The sequence below is a fragment of the Astyanax mexicanus genome, chromosome 19 (assembly GCF_023375975.1).
Source record: "Astyanax mexicanus isolate ESR-SI-001 chromosome 19, AstMex3_surface, whole genome shotgun sequence".
Classification (NCBI taxonomy): Eukaryota; Metazoa; Chordata; class Actinopteri; order Characiformes; family Acestrorhamphidae; genus Astyanax; species Astyanax mexicanus.
Genome location: NC_064426.1, coordinates 4,482,860 through 4,505,216, shown reverse-complemented (window position 1 = coordinate 4,505,216; position 22,357 = coordinate 4,482,860). Strand labels below are relative to the sequence as shown.

Here is a 22,357-nt window from a genome sequence, read left to right as displayed (position 1 = left end):
CCTGAAAGAGTACAGTTGTCCTTGCTCTCTCTGGGTGGGTACAGTAGATGCAACTCTTCCCCTCATCGCTCCTAGGGTGATGTGGATCAGCACAAGGCTGCATCTGTGAGCTGTTGTATCGGAACCGAGTTGCTGAGCTTTCCTCCAAGCGTTAGCGCTGTGGTGCTACTCTGTAATGGTGCATCAGCAGCAGTTTAAAAAGAGGCGGAGTCTGACTTCACATGTATCAGAGGAGGCATGTGCTAGTCTTCACCCTCCTTGTGTTGTGGCATCACTAGTGATAGAGGGTGTCATAATAAATGGGTTGGGCTATTGGCCGTGTAAATTGGGGGAAAAAAGGGAAAAAAAATTCTAAATAAAATTATTAGAAATATATATATATATATATATATATATATATATATATATATATATATATATATATATATATATATATACGTTACAATTATTTATGCTTATGTTAGCATTTTACTTTCAGATTGTCCTCAGAAGTTTTAAAGGGTATTTCCGTCTTAAATAGATTATTTTTGCAAATGTTGACAAAATAATAACAAAGAATTATACTATTAATTATCATTTTGACATTGATATTTTTACATTATTGCCCACTAGGGCTGCACAATATTGAAATAAAGTGACATGGCAATAGATTACTTTTTTGCTATATACTGTATGTTTAAAGATATTAATTAAAAAACAAGAAAATTAAAGTTAATGATCTTAAATAGCAAAGTATTAATATTTCGCATGCACCAAATAAAATTGGATAAAACAAGAAAACAAATAAACAAAATTATACATTATTATATATGATTATTATTTCAGTAATTTTCCCCTTTTTTAAACCTTTACTACATTAATTAAGAGCCTAAAAATATGTCTTTGGTTTTCCAAGAACCTAATAATATGGTAAAAACTCGCTGTTTCTCTCAGATCTGATATCAGATCCTTTGCCTTGTCCAATCAGAGCCAGAGCCAGTTTTCAGAGCCCACCCACACTTACGCTGCCATTTCATATCTAGTCCCTGTGTTGATGATAGTCATTCTGGTCCACATTCATTCTGTGCTGTCCACCCTTCCGGGCTGAAGGTGACCCGAACCTCTCAGACTCTAAGCTCCTCCCCCTCCTGTTCTCTCCATGCTCTCTCACTGTGTGCATTACTGTGCTTTCATTCGTACCTGTGAGTCACAGCCACGGTCTGAAGTCTGTGTATCCAGTAGTGTGAAATTTAAATCATCAAGGCTAGTTTAACTCAATCACGCTAACAAGATGCTGACATCCAAATTACAGGAATATAGACTAATTAATCAAATCAAAATAAATAAATGAATAGTTCCATACTTGAATAGTATATGAATGCATTTTTCTGGTTTGGATTCTCAATTAAATTTGAAAAGACAAAAAATATCAAATTTCTTTATATATCTTTATCAGTCATTTTGGTAATTTTACATTAATTTTAATTAAAGGTCTCCTTCTGCTAAAATTGAGTTAAGACTTTGATGTTAAGTGAAGTTTCAGAGTTAACTTTACCTAGCACTCTAGCTATATCTTTAGAACTAAGGCTGTATCTCTAAAAAAAACATTTTGTTGTTTTGGTTTTAGAGCTGTAAAATTGACTGTGGGGGAAGGCAGATAGGCATTCACTGGCTGCAGTGCTGTTAGCCAATCAGAAGCGATATGTTTGCATGTATGAGTATTAATGAGCAAGAGCCAAAATCCTGTCTTTCCTCAGAGACCTATAATTCAGTGAACAGTGAGCAGGGTTAAATAAAAACGCCTTTTTTTCCTCATTCTACTAAAGACCTTAATTTTAATTTCTCTTTCTCTTAAGAGAAATTCAATAGTAGAACGGATTACACAAATGCACAATTTGTGAATTAAGAATTTTGCTTTAAAATTATTTTTTCCATACTGTTGTCGAACCCAAAGCTAGTCTGTTCAGCATTACATCGTGATATAGTTGTGCAAAGACAGAAACAGTTTGGGATAATATGCAAGCTTTTTCATTCTAATTTGATGCATTTTTGTCTTTTAATCTTTTTTTTTTTCGTCTTGATCACATGAATTCTTGGGGTCATAATTAGTTTTCATGTCCCACCCATTCAGCTGCTACTCAGCTGTATATCCCCATCACTGGTGATGCTACAACACAAGGAGAGTAAAGACTAGCTCACGCTTCCTCTGACACATGTGAAGTCAGACTCCCCCTTTTTGAACTGTAGCAACACAGCATGTTCAGAGGAAAGTGCAGCGACTTGGTTCTGATACATCAGCTCACAGATGCAGCCTTGTGCTGATCAACATCAACCTAGCAGTGATGAGGGGGAAAAAGCAACATCTACTGTACCCACCCAGAGAGAGCAAGGCCGGCTGTGCTTTCTCAGGGCTCCAGCAGCTATTGATGGCAAGCTGCATGACCGGGATTGGAACCAGCGATTTCATCTCTATCATAGTGGCATTTTCTTTTTTTTTACCACTAAATCCCGTCATTAAAACAAACTGATTTCTCACTCCCAGCCTGTGAAGCTCCACCCAAATTGGCAGATCTGCTGTTTGTCTGGCCAGTTTATTTGCACAAGTGAGCTGTAAACCACGCCCTGCTGCGGCTCTGAAGGCCTGGGAGAGAGAAGTGCTCCAGGCCAGAGTTGAGGAACGCTGGACGCCGCTGACAGGCTGACAGCGTGTCTGCGGTTTGTGGAGCTGAAGTTCAGCAGAAGTGCAGAACCAGGCACTGCCTGAATTTTCCAGACTGTCAACATCTAATTAAGCAGACCTCAGGTTTCAAGGGAATGCACACTGTTGACCTTTCCTTGCATGCCAGCACTTTCACTTTCAGACACTTACGGGTGTTTAAACTAAACTAACTCTGGAGTTAGTTGCAGTATGTTTCCCTTTTTTTCCAGTCTCAGCCCGGTCATGCTCTGAAAATGCATTTTATAGTGTTTTCACACTTGTCGTGCCTTGAGTTCGGTATGTTTGATCACGTGTGAAAGCTGCTTTAAAGAGCCACTAAACTTTGATAACTAAATAGTTTTCCTTTAAAGTAATGATACATATCAATTCTGCTTAATTTTTTTTATACACAGCTTGTCATCAGCTGCCAGAGCCCCGAGAGAGCACAATTAGCCTTGCTGTCTCTTGGTGGGAACATTAGTTGGCACTCTTTTTCCTCATTACTCCTAGGGTGATGTTGATCAGCACAAGGCTGCATCTGTGAGCTGTGAGTCACTGCACTTTCCTCCAAGTGCGCTGTGCTGTGATGCTACTCGGTAATGCTGCATCAGTCTGACTTCACATGTATCAGAGGAGGCATGTGCTAGTCTTTACCCTCCTAGTGATAGGGGGGTCCTAATGAGTGGGTTGGGTAATTGCTTTATTGTGGTAATTTTTGCCTCTGCAATGCCCTCACAAGTTTCTGCTCAGCCTCTAAACCCATACATCACTCAGTGCCCCTCCCAAACTACCCCTCCCAATTTTTTTTCTTTTTTTTTTTTCTTTTAGCATTTTTTAAATTTGGGCAGCAAAAAATCAGAGGGTTTAGTCCCCCTTTAAAGCCTTTGAGCAACCAGTCCAGAGTACTGATATCTGGTCTTCTTAAATTAACTAGTTTGGGGTTTGCCCTAAACTCACTGTGGTCAAGTCTGCTGCAGGTGTGAATGCTATCTGCTCCCTGTGCCCTGTGTAGGGTAGTGTGATAGGTTCTTTGCTTTATTGGTTCATTGTAACGTAACTGCTTTGATTTGATTGTATTACTTCCCTTTCTATTAGTATATCCTAATAAATTCCACACTATGATAGAACTGGAGTGATGGTATAGTAAAATAGCATATACTATATTATTATTTAAATAAAAAATTATTTAAATGAAAATTATAGTAATTAGAATATAAACAAAAAAAGACTGAAGCTTTTGTGAAGCTACATTAAGTAAAGTGATGCATGGAATTGCGCAATCGATCTACAGTTCAGATTCGAGTTCTTGTGTGTGAAAACAAACCAGAGATAATGAGATAATCAGTCCTGCGAAAAAGTGGGAAAACGCCCTTAATGATAGATACACAAACACGCAGGTTGTGGCTGTGCAGGGATTAGATAAAGCCTGAAGCGTGCTGTGATCTGATGTGCGGTGATTTGCATAGCCGTGTGTGTGTGTGTTTTGCAGAGATTGAAATGGTGGTGATGGAGAAGTGTAAGCTGTCAGACGTGTCCAGCCTGACCGAGCAGAACATCACTGATGAGGAGAAAACGGCTGCAGCTGCTGCTCGAACCGAGGGCCAGAGGAGCAGGTACTCACCTCAGAAACCACAAACGCACACCTGCGCCCACCTTTGCATGTGAGCTGCAGATGGGAACATATGTTAATGTATACCTATATGCACATGCATGCAAACGTATGTGTGTGAATGTATGTAACTATGCGTGCATGCACACATACATGCAAATGTGCATGTGTTTTCCAGCACATGCAGAGTGCAGTCAAATAAAGCCATGTTCTTGCTTAAGTGTGGGAGAAATAGCCTTAAAATATTATCACAATATTTCAGGGTGTTTTTGCAATAACGATATTCTTATATGAATAAAAATTTACATTGTTGTTTTATTCTATAAACTACGTTCAACATTTCTCCCAAATAAAAATATCATAATTTCAAGCATTTATATCATAATTTCGAGCATTTTAGAGGTAAGGGACACATTTATAATGTGTCCCTTACCTCTAAAATGTAATGCTTCATAAAAAAATACAAAATAAAACTTTTTTTTTTTTTTTTTTTATGTTTCACTACTTTATTACCTTTAAAGGACCAACATATAAAACAATAGTTTTACATACTGTAACATTGAAACATAACTATGCAATTTAATTTTAGCTTTAGTTTTTGCAGGGGGTGGTTGTTGCAAATATGTGAGATGAACCATTTTCATATTATATATTAATTTCACTAATTAAAGCAACCAGAAGAAGTTTAATACTGAAAAAAAAAAATTTAACTATTTTTCCTAGATCTTCAAACTTAAAACAGGTCAAATTGACCCGGAACATAACAGGAGGGTTAAAACATGATTATCAGTGTTACTTTATTGACGTGCCCTAAATAGTAAATCCCACTTCACCACACTGTTCCTGTGCACTTATCTCCTAAATTGTGTCTGAAAGGCGGAGCTAAACGGCTGCGGAAAAGAAATACAATATACAGTGACCCATTTAAAAAAAAAAAATAATCCCTGTGTAAACAACCTGTGCTCTCCAGTTCCTTTGAATTCTTGCATGTGGCATTAGTGGAGATTCTGCATGGAGTTCCATGGAAAAGTGTGTATGTGTGTGTGTGTGTGTGTGTGTGTGTGTGTGTGTGTGTTTGTGTGTACACGCTCTCTCCAGCTGAGCTCTGCCAAAAAAAACTTGGCTGCTGAATAAGATTTATTGTTCAAGGGAAACCAGTTCACTAATTATTTACAATTTGAGACTCTTTCTTAATGTCAGTGTCAGTTTATTTTTAGAGCACATTTAACACAACGCATATTGACCAAAGTTTTGCACAGATAAAAAAAAAAAAAAACATTAAACTTACAGTACAAGGACTAACTAAAAATCATCAAATATCAAAAAGACAAGGCATGACTTACACTTAAAATATGGAATAATAATGAGATTTGAGACTATATTAAGGAAGCTGTTTATTTTTTTTATTAATTTATAAAGTATTTAAGGTTACTGCTAGTGGTACACTCTGCTAAACTGAGTGTTTAAGATGTTGTTTTGTGTATAAAATGCATAAAAATACATTATTTTACATCAGAATGAAATACACTGATTTTTCATACACAGAAGACTCATTAAAACAATGTGCTTTTATTGGTTGGCTTACACTACTAACAGTTCGTGCACAGGAGCCACATAGTCTAGCATTGCAAAGCATAGCTTAGCTTAGCTGTTTTTATCACTGTAAAAAAAGAACATTTTATAGTATTTTTATAGCAACTGTATAGCGTCCACTTAGCAACCACCTAGGATACTATAGCAAATAGATATCAACCAATAAGCAACAGCATAGCGACCACCTGTAATGCTAAAGCTAACACTTAGAAACATCATAGCAGTCACTTCTTTACCACTTAGCTACACCCTAGCAACAACATGAGGTACTATAGCAATGACTTAGAAACACCGTAGTGACCACCTGGAGTACTGGAGCCTTTATTTAGAAACACCATCTCAGTCAATTCACAACCTCTTAGCTACACTGTAGCAACAATCTGAGATACCATAGCAACCACTTAACAATACCATAGCCACCACCAAGTTGGCAGTTAGCAACACAACAGCAACCACCTAGCAACCACCAGGGTATCACGTTTTATAGTGTTTATAGCAACTGCATGGCATCACCTTAGCAACCGCAGCCCGACAACCGCATAGGATACTATAGCAAATAGATATCAACCAATAAGCAACAGCATAGCGACCACCTGTAGTTCATTACCACTTAGCTACACCCTAGCAACAACATGAGGTACTATGGCAATGACTTAGCAACACCGTAGTGACCACCTGGAGTACTGGAGCCTTTATTTAGAAACACCATGTCAGCCACTTCACAACCACTTAGATACACCGTAACAACAGCCTGAGATACCATAGCAACCGCCTAACAATACCATAGCCACCACCAAGTTGGCAGTTAACAACACAATAGCAACCACCTAGCAACCACCAAGGTTTAAAGCAACTGTATGGCATCGCCTTAGCAACAGGCCGACAACCGTGTAGGATACTATAGCAAATAGATATCAACCAATCAGCAATAACCTAGGATACTAAAGCCACTACTCAAAAACACCACATCAGTCACTTTATAACCACTTTGCTACACCATAGCAACAACCTGAGGTACTATAGCATCAACTTAGTGACCACCGGGAGTACTGGAGCCTTTATTTAGAAACACCATCTCAATCACTTCACAACCACTTAGCTACACCATAGCAACCGCTTAACCATACCATAGCCACCACCAAGTTGGCAGTTAGCAACACAATAGCAACCACCTAGCAACGACCAGAGTATCACATTTTATAGTGTTTATAGCAACTGCATGGCATCACCTTAGCAACAGCCCGACAACCGCATAGGATACTATAGCAAATTAGTATCAACCAATCAGCAATAACCTAGGATACTAAAGCCACCACTCAAAAACACCATATCCATCCCTTTATAACCACTTTGCTACACCATAGCAATAACCTGAGGTGCTATAGCATCAACTTGGCACAGTTAGCTTTTAGTCTAGCACAGAGACACACTCACAAATTCATAGTTTATGCAATGTTAAAATGTGCCTGTGTTCATTTTCTAGGAAGGTCTTAGCAAATAAAGCTAAGTTACCTAAATTAAGACACTCTCACCATAAAAGTGTTAAGAGTTAGGGCATATTATAGTAAACCTTTATTTTATTTATCAACTTATTTATTAAAAGAAAAATTCATTATAAAGCCGCCTGATATATCTAGAAATAACCAAACCAGATCAATCAAAAGTCAAAATCTAAATATATGAAGCTGTACTGCACTGTTGTCTCTTGCAGACCCTTCTTGGACATGGTGTATAACGCCCTGGACTGCGAGCTGGAGGACTACCACGCCCTTTTCGTCCTCTGCCTCCTCTTCGCCATGTCTCACAGCAAAGGTACCTGATCCCTGTTTACTGTTTAAAGTGACCTAATGTTGTTATCCTGCTATAAATGTGCCTGCACTGTTTAAAATGAAGGTAACGTCAGAGGGTTCTTAGTTCCTTATTTATTATTTTCTCTTTGCAATTTAGTTTGGGATATTTAATAATTCAACATTCATGTCATGATATTAACAGTGGATTTGTGTGCGCAGTAAAGCTGGAGAAATATTATATTTATTTTAAATACAGTATAAAGTTTTCCTTTTTTTGTATCATTCAGCAAAAAGTTGTAGCATAATATGTTGTAGCATAAATGTATAGAACAAACATTTGTAATAGAGAGCTAAAGAACCTTTCAACCCCTTAATCCTTATGTATTATTAATTAATAATCTTTATGTTTATGGTTAATCTTAAAGCAAAAGCAATCATATAGTCTTTATGGATAATTTACCAGATTTTGTGGAGTCCCACAGGGGTGTATTTTAGGGGCTATAGTACGTATGTCAATTATGACTGTAATGTAGAATGGGCTTGCATATTATCGCTGTCCTATGAAAATTACTCATCTCCATATTTGTTGATTTTTGTTGAGTTTACTACATAATTTGAACAGACAAACTGTCCCGTACACTGTGCCAAAATTTCTTGATGAACGGACCAATGAAAACTCTTCAAAATGACCTGAAATAAACTCTTTTTACATTGACTTCCACTGAAAGTTTACAAGGTTTTTTCTCTCTCTCCTGTAAAATTGCTGTTTTGGAGATTCATTGTTTTTCATTCAGTGTTTTTTGATTGGACAGCGAGGATATGGAGTTAAGGGTTAAATGTCCAAAAATCTCTTATACTATTCTCTTTCAATCATGGTTCCTCCACATCATGAACACAGTAAAATAAAGTTTTCTTTGGCATCACTTATAGTGCTTTTCCACCAAAAAAAAACTTTGTTCTTTTCGGGCTTATAAGAACCTTGGTGCTTTTTAGCGAAGCATCCTGTGTTTCCACCAGTTTTAGTGGAACCATCAAAACATCACATCATATGGCGTCGAGTGGTCCAGCTGTCTAAATCGCTGCCACTATGAGCAGGAGGTCGCAGGTTCGAACCCCTGCTTTGCCATCAAGCTGCCGGCGCTCAGAGGGAGCACAATTGGCCCTGCTCCCTCTGAGTGGGTAGATGGCGCTCTCTCCCCACATCACTGCTAGGGTGAAGTGTGCAGCACAGGGCGTCTGTGAGCTGATGTATCAGAACCGAGTTGCTGAGCTTTCCTCAGAGTGCGCTGTGATGCTGCTCGGCAATGCTACAGCATCAGCAGCAGCTCGAAAAGAAGCGGTGGCTGACTTCACAGGTATCGGAGGAAGCATGTGCTAGATAGTCTTCACCCTCCTGGTGTGTTGGGGCATTACTAGTGATAGGGGGAGTCCTAATGAGTGGGTTGGGTAATTTTGTTGGTTGAAATGAGGCAAACAAGAACACTGCCAATTCCACATCAGTGGAACAGCTCTATTAAAAACACATTAGAAGCATAGTATATCTTTTATTCAAATGTGTGCATGAAAATGTTAATAAACCTTATGACTTAAGTCTGTGAAACTGTGTGTGTGTTTGTGTGTGTGTCCGTGCCTGCAGGAATAAACCCAGAGCTGTTGGAGAAGATCCAGCTGCCTGTACCTGGGCAGGAGAGGAGCAGTTACAGCCAAGTTCTGGTGGAGAGGCTGATCAGAATCATGAACCAGGCTGCTCAGCCAGGTAACATCAACACTCAGCTGCACAACACACACTTGCTTCAGCTTGTCTAGCTGTGAGTCGGTGCTAAATCAGTGAACCATATATAAAAAAAAAGAGACCATTTCAGTTTCTGAATCAGTTTCTCTGATTTTGCTATTTATAGGTATATATTTAAATAAAATGAACATTATTTTTTGATTTTATAAACTACAGACAACATTTCTCCCAAATTGCATATAAAAATATTGTAAACCGAACTCGGCCCAGGTTGGGTCACGTTTTCCCAACAGTTTCTCAAGAAAACAATCTGTGACCATTTTTTTTTTGCTATTTTTTATTGAATGTAAAGCTATGGCATGATAATCACAATATAAGCTCGCACAGTGCATGCACACACCTCAGCTCCCCACTCATTCACTTTTCACACTTTGGAGTTCTGCTACTATGATCGGGAGATCGCTTCGGTTCGAATCCTGGTCATGCAGCTTGCCCTCAGCTGCCGGAGCCCTGAGAGAGCACAATTGGCTTTGTTCTTTCTGGGTACAGTAGATGGAGCTTTTTTCCTACATCACTCTTAAGCTGCATCTGTGAGCTGATGTATCAGAACCCAGTCGCTGCGCTTTCCTCCGAGCGTTAGCGCTGTGATGTTCAAAAAGTTCAAAAAGAGGCGGAGTCTGACTTCACATGTATCGGAGGAGGCATGTGCTAGTCTTCACCCTCCTGGTCTTTTGGTATCACTTGTGATGAGGGATATACAGATAAGATCTAATTGTCTTTACTTTCTGCTTATATTTAGTCAAATGCTGCTATACTGATAGGAAATCTATACAGATGATTGATTAATGGTCCAATTTACCTCTACTCAAATCACTTACTGTCTATTTCTGAAGACTAAACTGAAGCAGGAAGAGCCGCAAACAAGCAGCAGCAGCTGTAGGCGTCAGCAGTAAAGGCCTGGTTAATCATTTCAACACACCAGACGCTCTCCAGACACTTAATCATTAATCGATTCTGCATTTCTTTTTGTTTCTGTCAGACGGGAGGGTACGGCTGGCCACTCTGGAGCTGTGCTGTCTTCTACTCAAGCAGTCGGTCCTCTCCAACACTCAGTGCATCATCAAGGACGTCCACCTGGCCTGTCTGGAGGTACGCAGCATCCGGTGACTTTATACCGTGCCCTTTCTTCCAGTATATACAGTATAATAAAATAACTTACCAAACTCCCTCCAGACCACTTACATCATCACCCCAATCCAAACAGGAAGCTGATTAGAGCAGGGCTATTGTGCAACACTGGACATTAGTTTCTAAATAAATCAGAAAATCCCACTCATATTGCTCATATTCAACCAGAACCCAGAACTCTACAGGATTATGTACATGGATATTCATCACGCTTGCTTCATTTACTGTTTACAGTAAACGCTGTTCAGTGGGAATTACAATGAATTACAGTACTGTGGGATTGAACTGGATTTTCCCTATTATCTGTTTCCTCATGTTTTACTATTACTTGTAGCAGTTAGACAGCAGACACATTTACAGGAAGTCCTTTCTGAATTCTTCCTGAACTATAAAATCCTATAAGGAAGCTCTTTCACTTATTAATACAGAAGTAATGAAAAAAAGAAAACGGGACAGTTATTTAAATGTAAAATCCAAAAACAGCAGTTTTTAAGCAGTTTTACTTGCTGAAGTTTATTCTTTCTCTCTCTCTCTCTCTCTCTCTCTCTCTCTCTCTCACTCTCTCTCACACTCACACACACTCACATGGTCATGCACACACACACACACACACTCAGCTGATGGCACATTTCCTCTTTTCAGGCTGTAGAGTGTGGAATATGGAGCTACACTAGAGTTTATTTTCTCCATTAAATCTCTCAGTTAATCTCAGTAACTCTGAACACTTTACAATATTCTAGTTTAAAAAGCATCAAAACTACCTTGAAATATATTATAATGCAATACAACTACCCTGAGGTATTATAATACAGTAAATCTTTCTACATTGTACATTAATTTTAAAGATATGAAAACATTGAAGGGACACATATGGCATTGTGTAGTAAACAGTAAAAAAATAAAATAAAAAAAAGTGTTAAAAACATTAAAACAATTAAGGGACACATATGGAATTACATAGTAAACAATAAAAAAGTGTTGGTCCTCCACATTAATCCCCTGATCTAAACCTGATGAACTGAGATGGTGATTTGAGGTGATTTAATTGGGATGAGCTGGAGCTTCACAGCGTGAAGAAAAGAAAAGGCGCAACTATTGTTCAGCACCTCCAGGAACTCCTTCCTTTAAGACACTGAGAAAACTATTCTAGGTGACTCTCCCTCATGAAGACACTGAGATTAAAATCTCACCAAGGGTCTGCAGATCTGTCCTCAAAGATACATGTAATACTTAAAAGAATCTAAAGAGTAAATCATATTCTGGTTTATTTAACTAAATAATTCCATGTGTATAGCTTTAATATAGTCTTCAGTATTAAATTTACAATGTAAAATATCATAAAAAGAAAAAAAAATTAAAGAAAGAAAAGAATTAAACACAAGAGAACAGAATTAAAATCTAAAAACATTTTAAGATACAAGATTTATTTTTATTTTCATTTTCTTTCTTCTTCTTCTTCTTCTTCAAAAAAAAATACTGTTTTACTTTTTGTTTGAAACACATTTACAGGAAGTTTCTGATCCTTCTCTAAAATCCGATTGTGTCCATTTACTATTTGTTAATTTATTATTCATTAAAAAAATGATTAAAACAGACAGACGTAAGCCAAAAATAAGAAACAGAGAAATATACCTTTTTATTTTCATTTTCAAAAATGACATCAGCATAAACACAAAAATATTCAAAATACACAAAAGACAAATGATGTTTTACTTTTACTTTTACTGGTTAGACACCAAACTCATTACAGGAACGTTCTGTTCTTCCTGTAAAATCCTATAAGGAAGCTCCGGGTGGGTCTGTCTGCTTTCTGTTCATTTACTTGTTTTTCTTTTTTTCAAAAACATTAACATAACATAACAGAGGAAACAAACAGAAAACTGATGATTTATTCAAATTTCATTTCCTAAATTCCCTTCAGGCACTTTAGGCTGGTGCTGTAGAGCCTTTTTTAAATAAAAAAAAAGTCTATAAAGGAGCTTTTGTGTTAAATGTTAAAATACAGTAAAAAAAAAAATTTGATTAAGCCTGCAAGATAAAAATCACGCTATTATTATTATTATTATTATTATTATTACTTTATTATTACTGTCCCCTTTCCAAAAATACAGTTAAAAAAATAATAAATAAAAAAAATAATCACGATTTTCTCCATTATTTATGCACAGATTATTGTTGTGATTAATACAAATATTTTTTTAAGGGATTAGCACCAATATTACAAATCTAAGTGTTTCTAAAATTGATTGATTTATTCACGTTTATAGTGGTTTGCGAAAGTATTCATACCCCTTGAAATGTTTTCATATTTATCACATTACACCCACAAACTTAAACATATTTCATTAGAATTTAATGTGAAAGACCTTAAAACAGTTTAAGCCTGCTTTAAACTTCCCCTTAACCTTTATCCTGACCTGCCTTTGTGGTGTATGAGGGGCATGAGAGAAAAAAACATCAGAAATAGGACAAAAAAAAACAATGCGACAAAAAGCCTAAACAATATTCAGTATAAGATATAAAATTTATGCATATAACTAAAAAAAATAATAAAAAACCCAACAGAGAATTTAGTATTTTCCATTTTTTTCCATCCTTCTCTTTCTTTCCCCTTCCTCTCCTCCTCTTTATCTTCCTTTATTCTTTCTTCCTTTTCTTTTCATTTTCCAATCCTTTTTTCTTCTTTTTCCCCTTTAAACCCCCTTTAATGTAATCAATTTATATTAACTCAATATCTATTTATAATCCTGTGTCTCTCTCTCTCTCTCTCTCTCTCTTTTATCAGGGTGCTAGAGAGGAGAGTCTCCACCTGCTGCGCCGCTTTTACAAGGTAAGTTCTGTAATCATTAACCTGCTACCATCCAGACTCCAGTCAGCATGTTTCTCCTCACCTGATTGGCTGTTTTATCTTGCTGTGGGTCCTGCTGAACCACTAATCATCCAGCAATCCCCTCCCCCCTCCCCCTCCCCCCGCGCCTCCGAAGCGTCTCTTCACTGGTAATTCATTTCCTCTAATTATCCCAGTCAAACATTGACAGCTCAGATCTTTATTCTAGTGAATTCTATTCGGGGAAACTCCCGCCGGCGCGCCGTCCAAACATGTCAGACAGGCAGAGCCTGCGGCCGAGATCCTGTCAAACCAATCAAATGAAAGAGAAATTAATCAGGACACAGAGAAAAACACAGAGACAGACTTACACACACACAGACACACAGACTGTGAGAGGCAGGCGCGTTCCCACAGGTTACCTAAGCGTTTGATGGTGTTGTGTATCAGTGCGGCTGCCGTGCTCTTCATCCCACATTGTTTTTTTTATGGCATCACTCTCTAAAGAACAGTCTAAAGCACCATTAATTTGAAGACTGGATGGATGGATGGATGGATGGATGGATGGATATATAGATGGATAGAAAGAGAGATGGATAAATTAATGGATAGATATGGGATGGATGGGTAGTTGGATTGGTAGGAAGATAGATAGATAGGATGGTGGATGGATGGATAGAAAGAAAGATGGATAAATTAATGAATAGATATAGGATGGATGAATAGTTACAGGATGAAGGGGTACATAAATAATTGGATGAATAGATAGATGAATGGATAAATATAAGAGGGATGAATAGGTAAATGGATTGATAGAAAGAGAAATGGATACATTAATGAATAGATATGGGATGGATGGATGGATGGATGGATGGATGGATGGAGAGATCGATCGATAGATGGATGGATGGATGGATGTATAGGTACATGATTCATAAAAGAAGAAATAACTAATCCTGAAGGAACTGCAGAATTACATTAGCTATACAAATATTTAAACAAAAGCACATATATATATATATATATATATATATATATATATATATACAAGTATATATTTATATTTGTATATATTTATATGTATTTAATATATGTACAAATATTAAGTTGAATTTAACTCTATTAAAAAAAGGTTTAAATTACAGTAGTATATTTGGAGTATTATGTATTTTATCATATGTACATATATATTAAATGATAATAGAATGATAATAGTATTTTGTTAGTAGTAAATTATATTAGTATTTATTAAAGTGAGAATAAATTACTATAAATGGAGTGTTTCCTGTAATTTTCCACAGCTGGACGGTGTTAAGAGTTTAGTTTCACTTTCAGAATGTTTTATTCTCACGTAGCTTCATCCTTAATAAACATGTCATTATCTCTTTGTTTTTCTCTGAAAGAATTGCTTTAAAGATCTTTAAAGAGATCTTTCACTTTCAGAAGCTTCAAACGTTTATTTTAAAATCCTGCATCACGGGGAATAACGACATTCCACAGCAGTTTCTGGAACCTGCCAGATCAGGAGGCTGCAGATACTGTAACAGTCTGGAAGCTGCGTGTGTGTGTTTTTTTTTGTTTTTTTTGGAGTGTGTGACATTACATAAAAGAACCAAGGATTCCCCGGTGTAGGATAGATATTTCAATGAGTGTCACAGTCTGATTTTGTTCTTGTCACACCACATTAATGCAGTAATTCATGCAAAAGAAGCCTCAACCAAGTATTGACGGCATATAATGTACGTGCTTTTCAGTAGCCCAACATTTCTGTATTAAAATATATTTTTAGCTGATCTTATATAATATTCTATTTTCTGTGATGAATGCTCATCTGATTTTATACTCGCCTTTTATATTGGGTAAAAAAAAAAGTTTCTTGCTAATGTACGAAGTGAAATATCTAATTTTGTGGCATCTTATTTATTTTATGCAGTTTTGATATTTTATGTTTTTGTAGTAGGGGTGGGCAATATTATATCGTATACAATATATCGTGAAACAGAAATATTGTGATATTAAAAATCCATATCGTGATAATAGGGATGTTCTGTCTTAAAAGTAGTCTATTATTTACTGTGAAGCTTTAGGTGTATTTATTGTATAATTGTTTTAGTTTGCAGTTTATATGCATGCACTAAATATTCTGCAATATTTTTTGCTGCATTATGTTATGCTATATTATTTATTTTGCCACATTATGATTATGCTGTTATACTATTATACTATATTCCTGAAATTAATTAATTATTTTTCTGTTTTCCTATATCGCCAAGTATATCGTTATCGCAAAAAAACCCTGAAATATCGTGATATTATTTTAGAGCCATATCGACCACCCCTATTTTGTAGTAACTTTTATACAGGTAGTTGTCATGTTTCTCCTCAGATTTAAAAAAAAATATATTGCACTTAAATTCACTTTGCATGCATATGGATGTTTAAATGTTTTTTAAAGGCTATTTTTTCAATAAATCAGTTATTTATTTATTTATTTACTCAAAAAAATCACTATTCACTGTATACCTGTAACTCTACCTCTTTACTACTTTACTTTAACTGATGCTCTCAAACACATTATTATTAAGAGACAAGAAACTCAAGTCGTTAACTCTTGATGAGTTCAGCAGCACAGCTGCTAACTGAAAGCCTGAATTCCAGGTGACTCTACCTCATAAAGCTGACTGAGAAAATGTTCAAAAGTCATTGAAAATGTGCTCTTATTTTCTTTTTATAATTTGTATGACTTCAGTATTAATCTACAATGCAGAACGTGTTCAAATAATAAAAAACACTACATTTTAAGACCTGTCACAACTTTTGACTGGTATTTTATGTGTCAGATCTTTATGGAAAGAAATGTAAAGTGGTTTTATGTCATCTGCTATGGCGTCGCTCTCTAAAGAACAGTCTGAAGCTCCGTTATTTTGAAGTATGTAGGCGTGGTAGATCTTTCATTTGGTGCTGTGTACAGTACAGTATATGTATACACTATGTCTGCATATATCATGTCCATACGCTGGGTAAATATTTGGAGCTGTTGACGGTTGTGCTCCCCAGCTTCAAACAGAGGCGTAGGACAGGCTGCTCTGCTGTGTGTTTGGTTTTGTCCGCCCGCCCGCCTGCCCGCCCGTTGACGTGATTGTTCTCTGGAAATGTGTTGCTTCCACAGGGGGAAGAGATCTTCCTGGACATGTTTGAAGACGAGTACAGGAGCATGACTGTGAGTCCGCCGAGCTCTCAAATTTACCAGCGTCATTATTTTCTGTTTAGCCCCAGTTGATGATTAAGCAAGCCACCCATGACTGTGTATGTGTGCTGTAAACATCAGAAAGCTGTTAGATAGCGAAAATAGCTGTTTACTGAACACAACACGCATGCTAAATAAAAGCCCTGTCTATTTTTTTATTCTGTATGACGCTGCAGTTTACAGTTCTCACTGTAATGGAGATGTCTCTGTGGTTTTCTTGTGTTTAGAGTAAGCCTCTGAATGTGGAGTACCTCATGATGGACGCGTCCATCCTGCTTCCCCCGACTGGAACGCCCCTCACTGGCATTGACTTCGTTAAGAGGTTGCCCTGCGGAGACGTGGAGAAGACACGCAGGGTGAGCGCACATGTAGACGCACACACTTTAGACCCCGTTTTACAGCTGGGGCCCCATTGCACACCCTGTTTATGATGCGTCGGGATGCTCATTGCTATCTTACACAACGTCAACAGTCTATTTTCATGTCTTGCACCTGCACCGTTAAAATAGCGTCAGAGTTTAGGAATAAATCTGCACTGATGGTCGTGGAGGTCTGGAAGTGAGATGTGTTAAAATTGTGGTAATTTTCTGTTGTGTTTCTATCTTAGCGGCAGGAAATACAGGAGCTCCACTGACTGATTAAAACCCTGACAACAGCAAATAGTCAGCCACCCAATTCTATATTAGCTATGCAGGAGCGCCGCTCACACTTTACGCTCTCAGCGCACACACAGCTCTGTTTGTTAACATACACACACACACACACACACACACACACACACACAGATTTGCTGCAGAGCCCATTCTGATACAACCAAAACCCTCCCAGTACAACCAAAACCACTCCTAACAGAACCAAAACCCATTCTGATACAACCGAAACCCTCCCAGTACAACCAAAACTACTGTCAGGACAACAAAAACACTTCTAACAGAACCAAAACCCATTCTGATACAACCGAAACCCTCCCAGTACAACCAAAACTACTGTCAGGACAACAAAAACACTTCTAACAGAACCAAAACCCATTCTGATACAACCAAAACCCTCCCAGTACAACCAAAACCACCCCTAACAGAACCAAAACCCATTCCAATGCAACATAGTCCCCCTCAGCTAGGCATCTTAGAATAACATTTTGTTGTGGACGATATATTGTCCCAGAAATCATCTCCATAAACGATACTCTGGTCATTTTAAGACCATTAATGCCCCTAATATAATGATAATAGAACAGCATAACAAAATAATTATACCCTTTTGAAAATAATTTAAGAAATCCAATCAGAACTGTGGGATCTAAAAACATGCACTAAAGTACAACACTGATATCTAATGGTCGGGGGTTAAACCCAACAATAAATAAACCACTTCTGACACCAATTACCCTAATTAATACTGTGTTTTTTTTGTTTGTTTTTTTTGAACATCGATAAAGTATTGCGAAACAAAATATCAAGATATAATATCGATATTTTATCACACCCCTAGTGCAGGGCAGCTGATCAGTAAGATAAACTGTTTGCTTGATTCTAAAGCATAAAGAATGTCTGGAAAGACTTTTTTTTTTGATACATATAAACCCACACAAATTTCATAAGAGAACTTGTGAGAAGTGTGTAAATTTGACTGTGTAACGAGAAAACAGGGGAGTTTCACACTTACGTGAGGTTTGTGTATCACTGCGAATCTTTTGGTCTTTGTCTGAAACCCCCCCCCCCCCATTACTGATGATGGAAAATATGAATAGTATTGTATTTCTTGACCAGCATGCTTTTCTCCTCCTGCCTTTGGAGATCTGGGTATTAAAAAAAAGATGCTGGAACAAAGCGATGTGAAGTGAAGCATGTCTGCTTTCAGAGAACTGAGGATATAATCTGGATTTCTCTCTGATTTGTTTTTATTAGATCAGTCTTGGAAAGTCTTTTTTTTTTGCGTCGTGTTTGTTTTTCTGCAGATTGACTGAATTTGGCCTTGACCGTTCGGCACGTTGCTTCAGAGATTCTAAGAACCGAGTTCCAGCTCTTTTACAGCCCTTATGCTTTTAAATCACCCTCCACTCTCTCAGAATTATCCCACTTATGAACATGATTTGGCTTGTTCTGAAGATTGTGTTCCTTCTGCGGAACTTAGCAGGAAAGGATTTAGTTTTATTAGGCTGCATATTTACATACTTCTCTCCACAGCGCTGGCAGATGTCTCGCTCGCTGGAAGGTCAGGCGTTTGGGAATACGTCATTCGTTGCTGCTTTTTTGTGTTTATACTCGTGTTTTGCAGCAGGTTTCCTTTGTAATTTAGGCTCCTCAGACTTATTTATTTATAAAACTCCTCAAGTTTATTTATTTATTGCTTGATTATACGCACGTTATATTCACTAACTCAAACAAAGATCTGGAGTATGAGATAGACATGCACATTAAACAGAGACAGAGGAGAGAGACAGAGGAGAGAGAGAGAGACTGCACCCTAAAATTAAACGCTTCTTCAGGGATTATTTAGTAGAGAAGAGAGCTGTACGTAGAATCCTTTACAGTACCGAGATCTTGATGGAATTTCAGATGCTCATAACCAGAGTCATGTACAGTTTATTTAATCTTATTTAATTTAGTGATTTAAGTTAGGAGAAAGATTAAATCTCAGTATACCATGAAGGGAAGCAGTAGGAAAGCACTAAACTAAGATTATTTGGCAAAATAAATTATTTGTGATTAGAGAAAAGAAAAACAGAAAAGACCAAAAAAATCTGTATTAATGGCTGTTTATTTTAGTGCAATGTTGAAAAAAGTGGCAAAATTGATAAAAAGCTAGAATCAAAAAGATTTTTTAAAAAATGTTCGGTTTCAGTTTTTAAATGAAAACCAGATATTTTCATTTTAGATTTTATTTCTAGTATATCATCATTCTGTAAAATTAGTTTTTCTCCATGATTCAGCCCCCTTGTGTATGTGTTTTTTTTTTTTGGGTCTCCCGTCCACACAATAATTGGTCACAATTTTTGGTCATTGAAATTTTTTTTTTTTATAATTTATGTACAATTTTATTTTTAATTAATTTCAATTGTCCCACCCATTCCGCTGCTTGTAAGCTGTCTATCCCCATCACTAGTGATGCCACACACAAGAACAGGTGAAGGAAAAGGCAGCGACTCGGTTCCGATACATCAGCTCACAGACGCAGCCTTGTGCTGATCAATATCACCCTAGAAGGGATGAGGAAAAAAAAAAGAGCGCCATCTACTGTACCCACTCAGAGAGAAAGGCCTATTGTGCTCTCTCAGGGCTCTCTCACGGCAGCTGATGGCAAGCTGCACGACCGGGATTCGATCAATAAAACCGAAACAATCTCCTGATCATAGTGGCGGCATCGTAGACCACTCCAACAAGAAGCTTAAATTGATTCTTAAAAATAAAACCCTCCAGGCAGGATCTTTATATTAACATGAACATTCTTTCCAACCGCAACATAATATTGTTTAGGGGAAATTTGGATTTAAAAAGCAGGTCACTTTGTTTTGTTTATGGTAAGTCAGTGTGTGTGTGTGTGTGTGTGTGTGTGTGTGTGTGTGTGTGTGTAGGCCAGTAAAATACAATAGCAGTTTTGGAACGCTTCCCTGCGGTGTCCGTGCCAGCAGAGTAAGCTTTTTCCACAGAAGGCATTGTGGTCACCAGAATGAACATTTAGTCAACATGTGTGTTTCTCTCTAGAGCATGTCAACATGTGTGTTTCTCTAAACAAATGTCATGATTATATTGAAGAAGGAGCTTAAGAACCTATTGAATGACCGTGCAAGCTCCATTCTGCTTTTGCAAAGTGATGAAAAATCAAAATTTGTCATTATTCTTATTTAAATAATAATAATCTAAATATATATATTTTTTATAAAAGTAAAAAAAATGCTGCATTAAAGGGACCTGATTTGCTTCTTGAATTTTGTCTGTAAAATAAAGTAAAAAAAGTAGAACCACCAATATTACTATTCTTTTTTTAAAACAAAAATGTATAGTAAACTCAGTAGTAGTCAGAGCCTTAAATAAAAGCCTTAGTGTTTTATATTATATGTACTCATAATAGGAGCTCCCCTGACTGATTAAAACCCTGACAACAGACAACAGGATAATAATGTATATTATAAGTCACAGTAAGTCACAACCCTATGTAAAAGCACAGTCATACAAAAAAAAAAAAAAAATATTAATAGTAAATAAATAAGATAAAATAAAAATATTGTGATATATCGTGAAATCGTCGGAATCTTGAAAAATACTGTGATATACATTTTTGTTCAGACCGCCCAACACTTATCGCTACTGAATCAAGCTTGTTAGAATGTACATGAATTAGCTCTGAGTACAGTCTGAGTTTATAGAATATGGAAAATGCTAATATTAGAGCACAGTTCTGCTTCAGGACTTGCTCTGATTCATGCCAATAAAATCTAACATGATGTTTTAATGAAAATCATAATGGTGTAATTGTGTGTTTGTTTTTTAACAGGCTATCCGAGTGTTCTTCATGCTCCGGGCGCTGTCTCTACAGCTTCAGGGAGAACCAGAGACCCAGCTTCCCCTGACCCGCCCAGAGGACCTCATTAAAACAGACGATGTCCTTGACCTCAGTAAGTCTCAAGCACAAAAACAGACCTAACCCTTATATCCAAGAGTTTTATCACATTTTTAATAGGTTTACTTTTCTCTTACAGTGTCATTTAGGGTGAAAATCGTATTTTCTTTTTCTTACAGGGTTCATAAAATGTCTTGTTAATTTTAGCTGACCTAAAATAACAGTAAAAATTAGACATGTTCACCACAACCAATGAAGCCACAGTCTGACACTTTAGAGTCAGATCCCCCCCCGGCTCTACTCCAGATGCATTCTGTGGGCCTAATCTGTTGATTCATTCATGTGTAGCACCACAAATCCCCCTCTTCACTTTTTTACACCTCACTCTCAACTCTCCCTACTTCCTGTCAGCCGTCCAGGTGCGAGAGCCCCCTCACACCAGCTCTCACTCTTACAGGTAAGAGGGGGCGGCGGCCTGCAGGAGAAGTGAGTCACATCTTCCTCCAGCGAGGGGCTGGTGGAGTTAGCCAGCGCAGTGTAACAATATAGCACAGCTCACATCCACAATGCTAACGTGGGCAGCACAAACAACAGCAGCGGTGAGGCCTTTCCTGTAGACCTCATGACTGACAGTAAGAGTCTTCAAGAGTTCAGGCAGCACCTACACACACACACACACACACACACACACACACACACACACAGGCTGTGAAAGTGGGCGGGGCTTAATCTGGAGGGGTGAGCCAGTAGGAGGAGATGCACTGCTGCGCTGCTGCTGTTTTGCTGCTGCTGCCTACTGTACAGCTGCACTCAACGGTTAAATTAAGGGCGGATGCTGTGTGTGTGTGTGGGGGGGGGGGGGGGGGGTAGATAATTCAGTGCTATGTTTGAGCCAAGTGTCTATCAGTAAGTTGTATGTTGTTGGTGCTCCCCACGTTATATATATATATATATATATATATAATTTTTATCCCATTTCTTCCCCAATGTACGAATGTGCAAGGCCAATTACCCAACCCACTCATTAGGACTCCCACCAACACCAGGAGGGTGAGGACTAGCACACGCCTCCTCCGACACATATAAAGTCTGACTCCGCCTCCTTTCCAACTGCTGCTGCTGATGCTGTAGCGT

At 37.6% G+C, this 22,357-nt stretch overlaps 1 protein-coding gene across 5 annotated transcripts in view; it reads left to right on the top strand.

The window, feature by feature from the left end:
• clec16a (C-type lectin domain containing 16A) overlaps positions 1-22,357 on the top strand; it is a 95,390-nt gene that overhangs the window by 38,790 nt on the left and 34,243 nt on the right. For all 5 annotated transcript variants that reach the window (XM_049467792.1, XM_049467793.1, XM_049467794.1 and 2 more), the window contains 8 exons: positions 4,167-4,290; positions 7,591-7,691; positions 9,306-9,425; positions 10,441-10,550; positions 13,375-13,419; positions 16,586-16,636; positions 16,891-17,019; positions 21,158-21,278. In XM_049467792.1, coding sequence (XP_049323749.1) covers positions 4,167-4,290; positions 7,591-7,691; positions 9,306-9,425; positions 10,441-10,550; positions 13,375-13,419; positions 16,586-16,636; positions 16,891-17,019; positions 21,158-21,278 — 801 coding nt within the window. The remainder of the gene's footprint in view (positions 1-4,166; positions 4,291-7,590; positions 7,692-9,305; positions 9,426-10,440; positions 10,551-13,374; positions 13,420-16,585; positions 16,637-16,890; positions 17,020-21,157; positions 21,279-22,357) is intronic.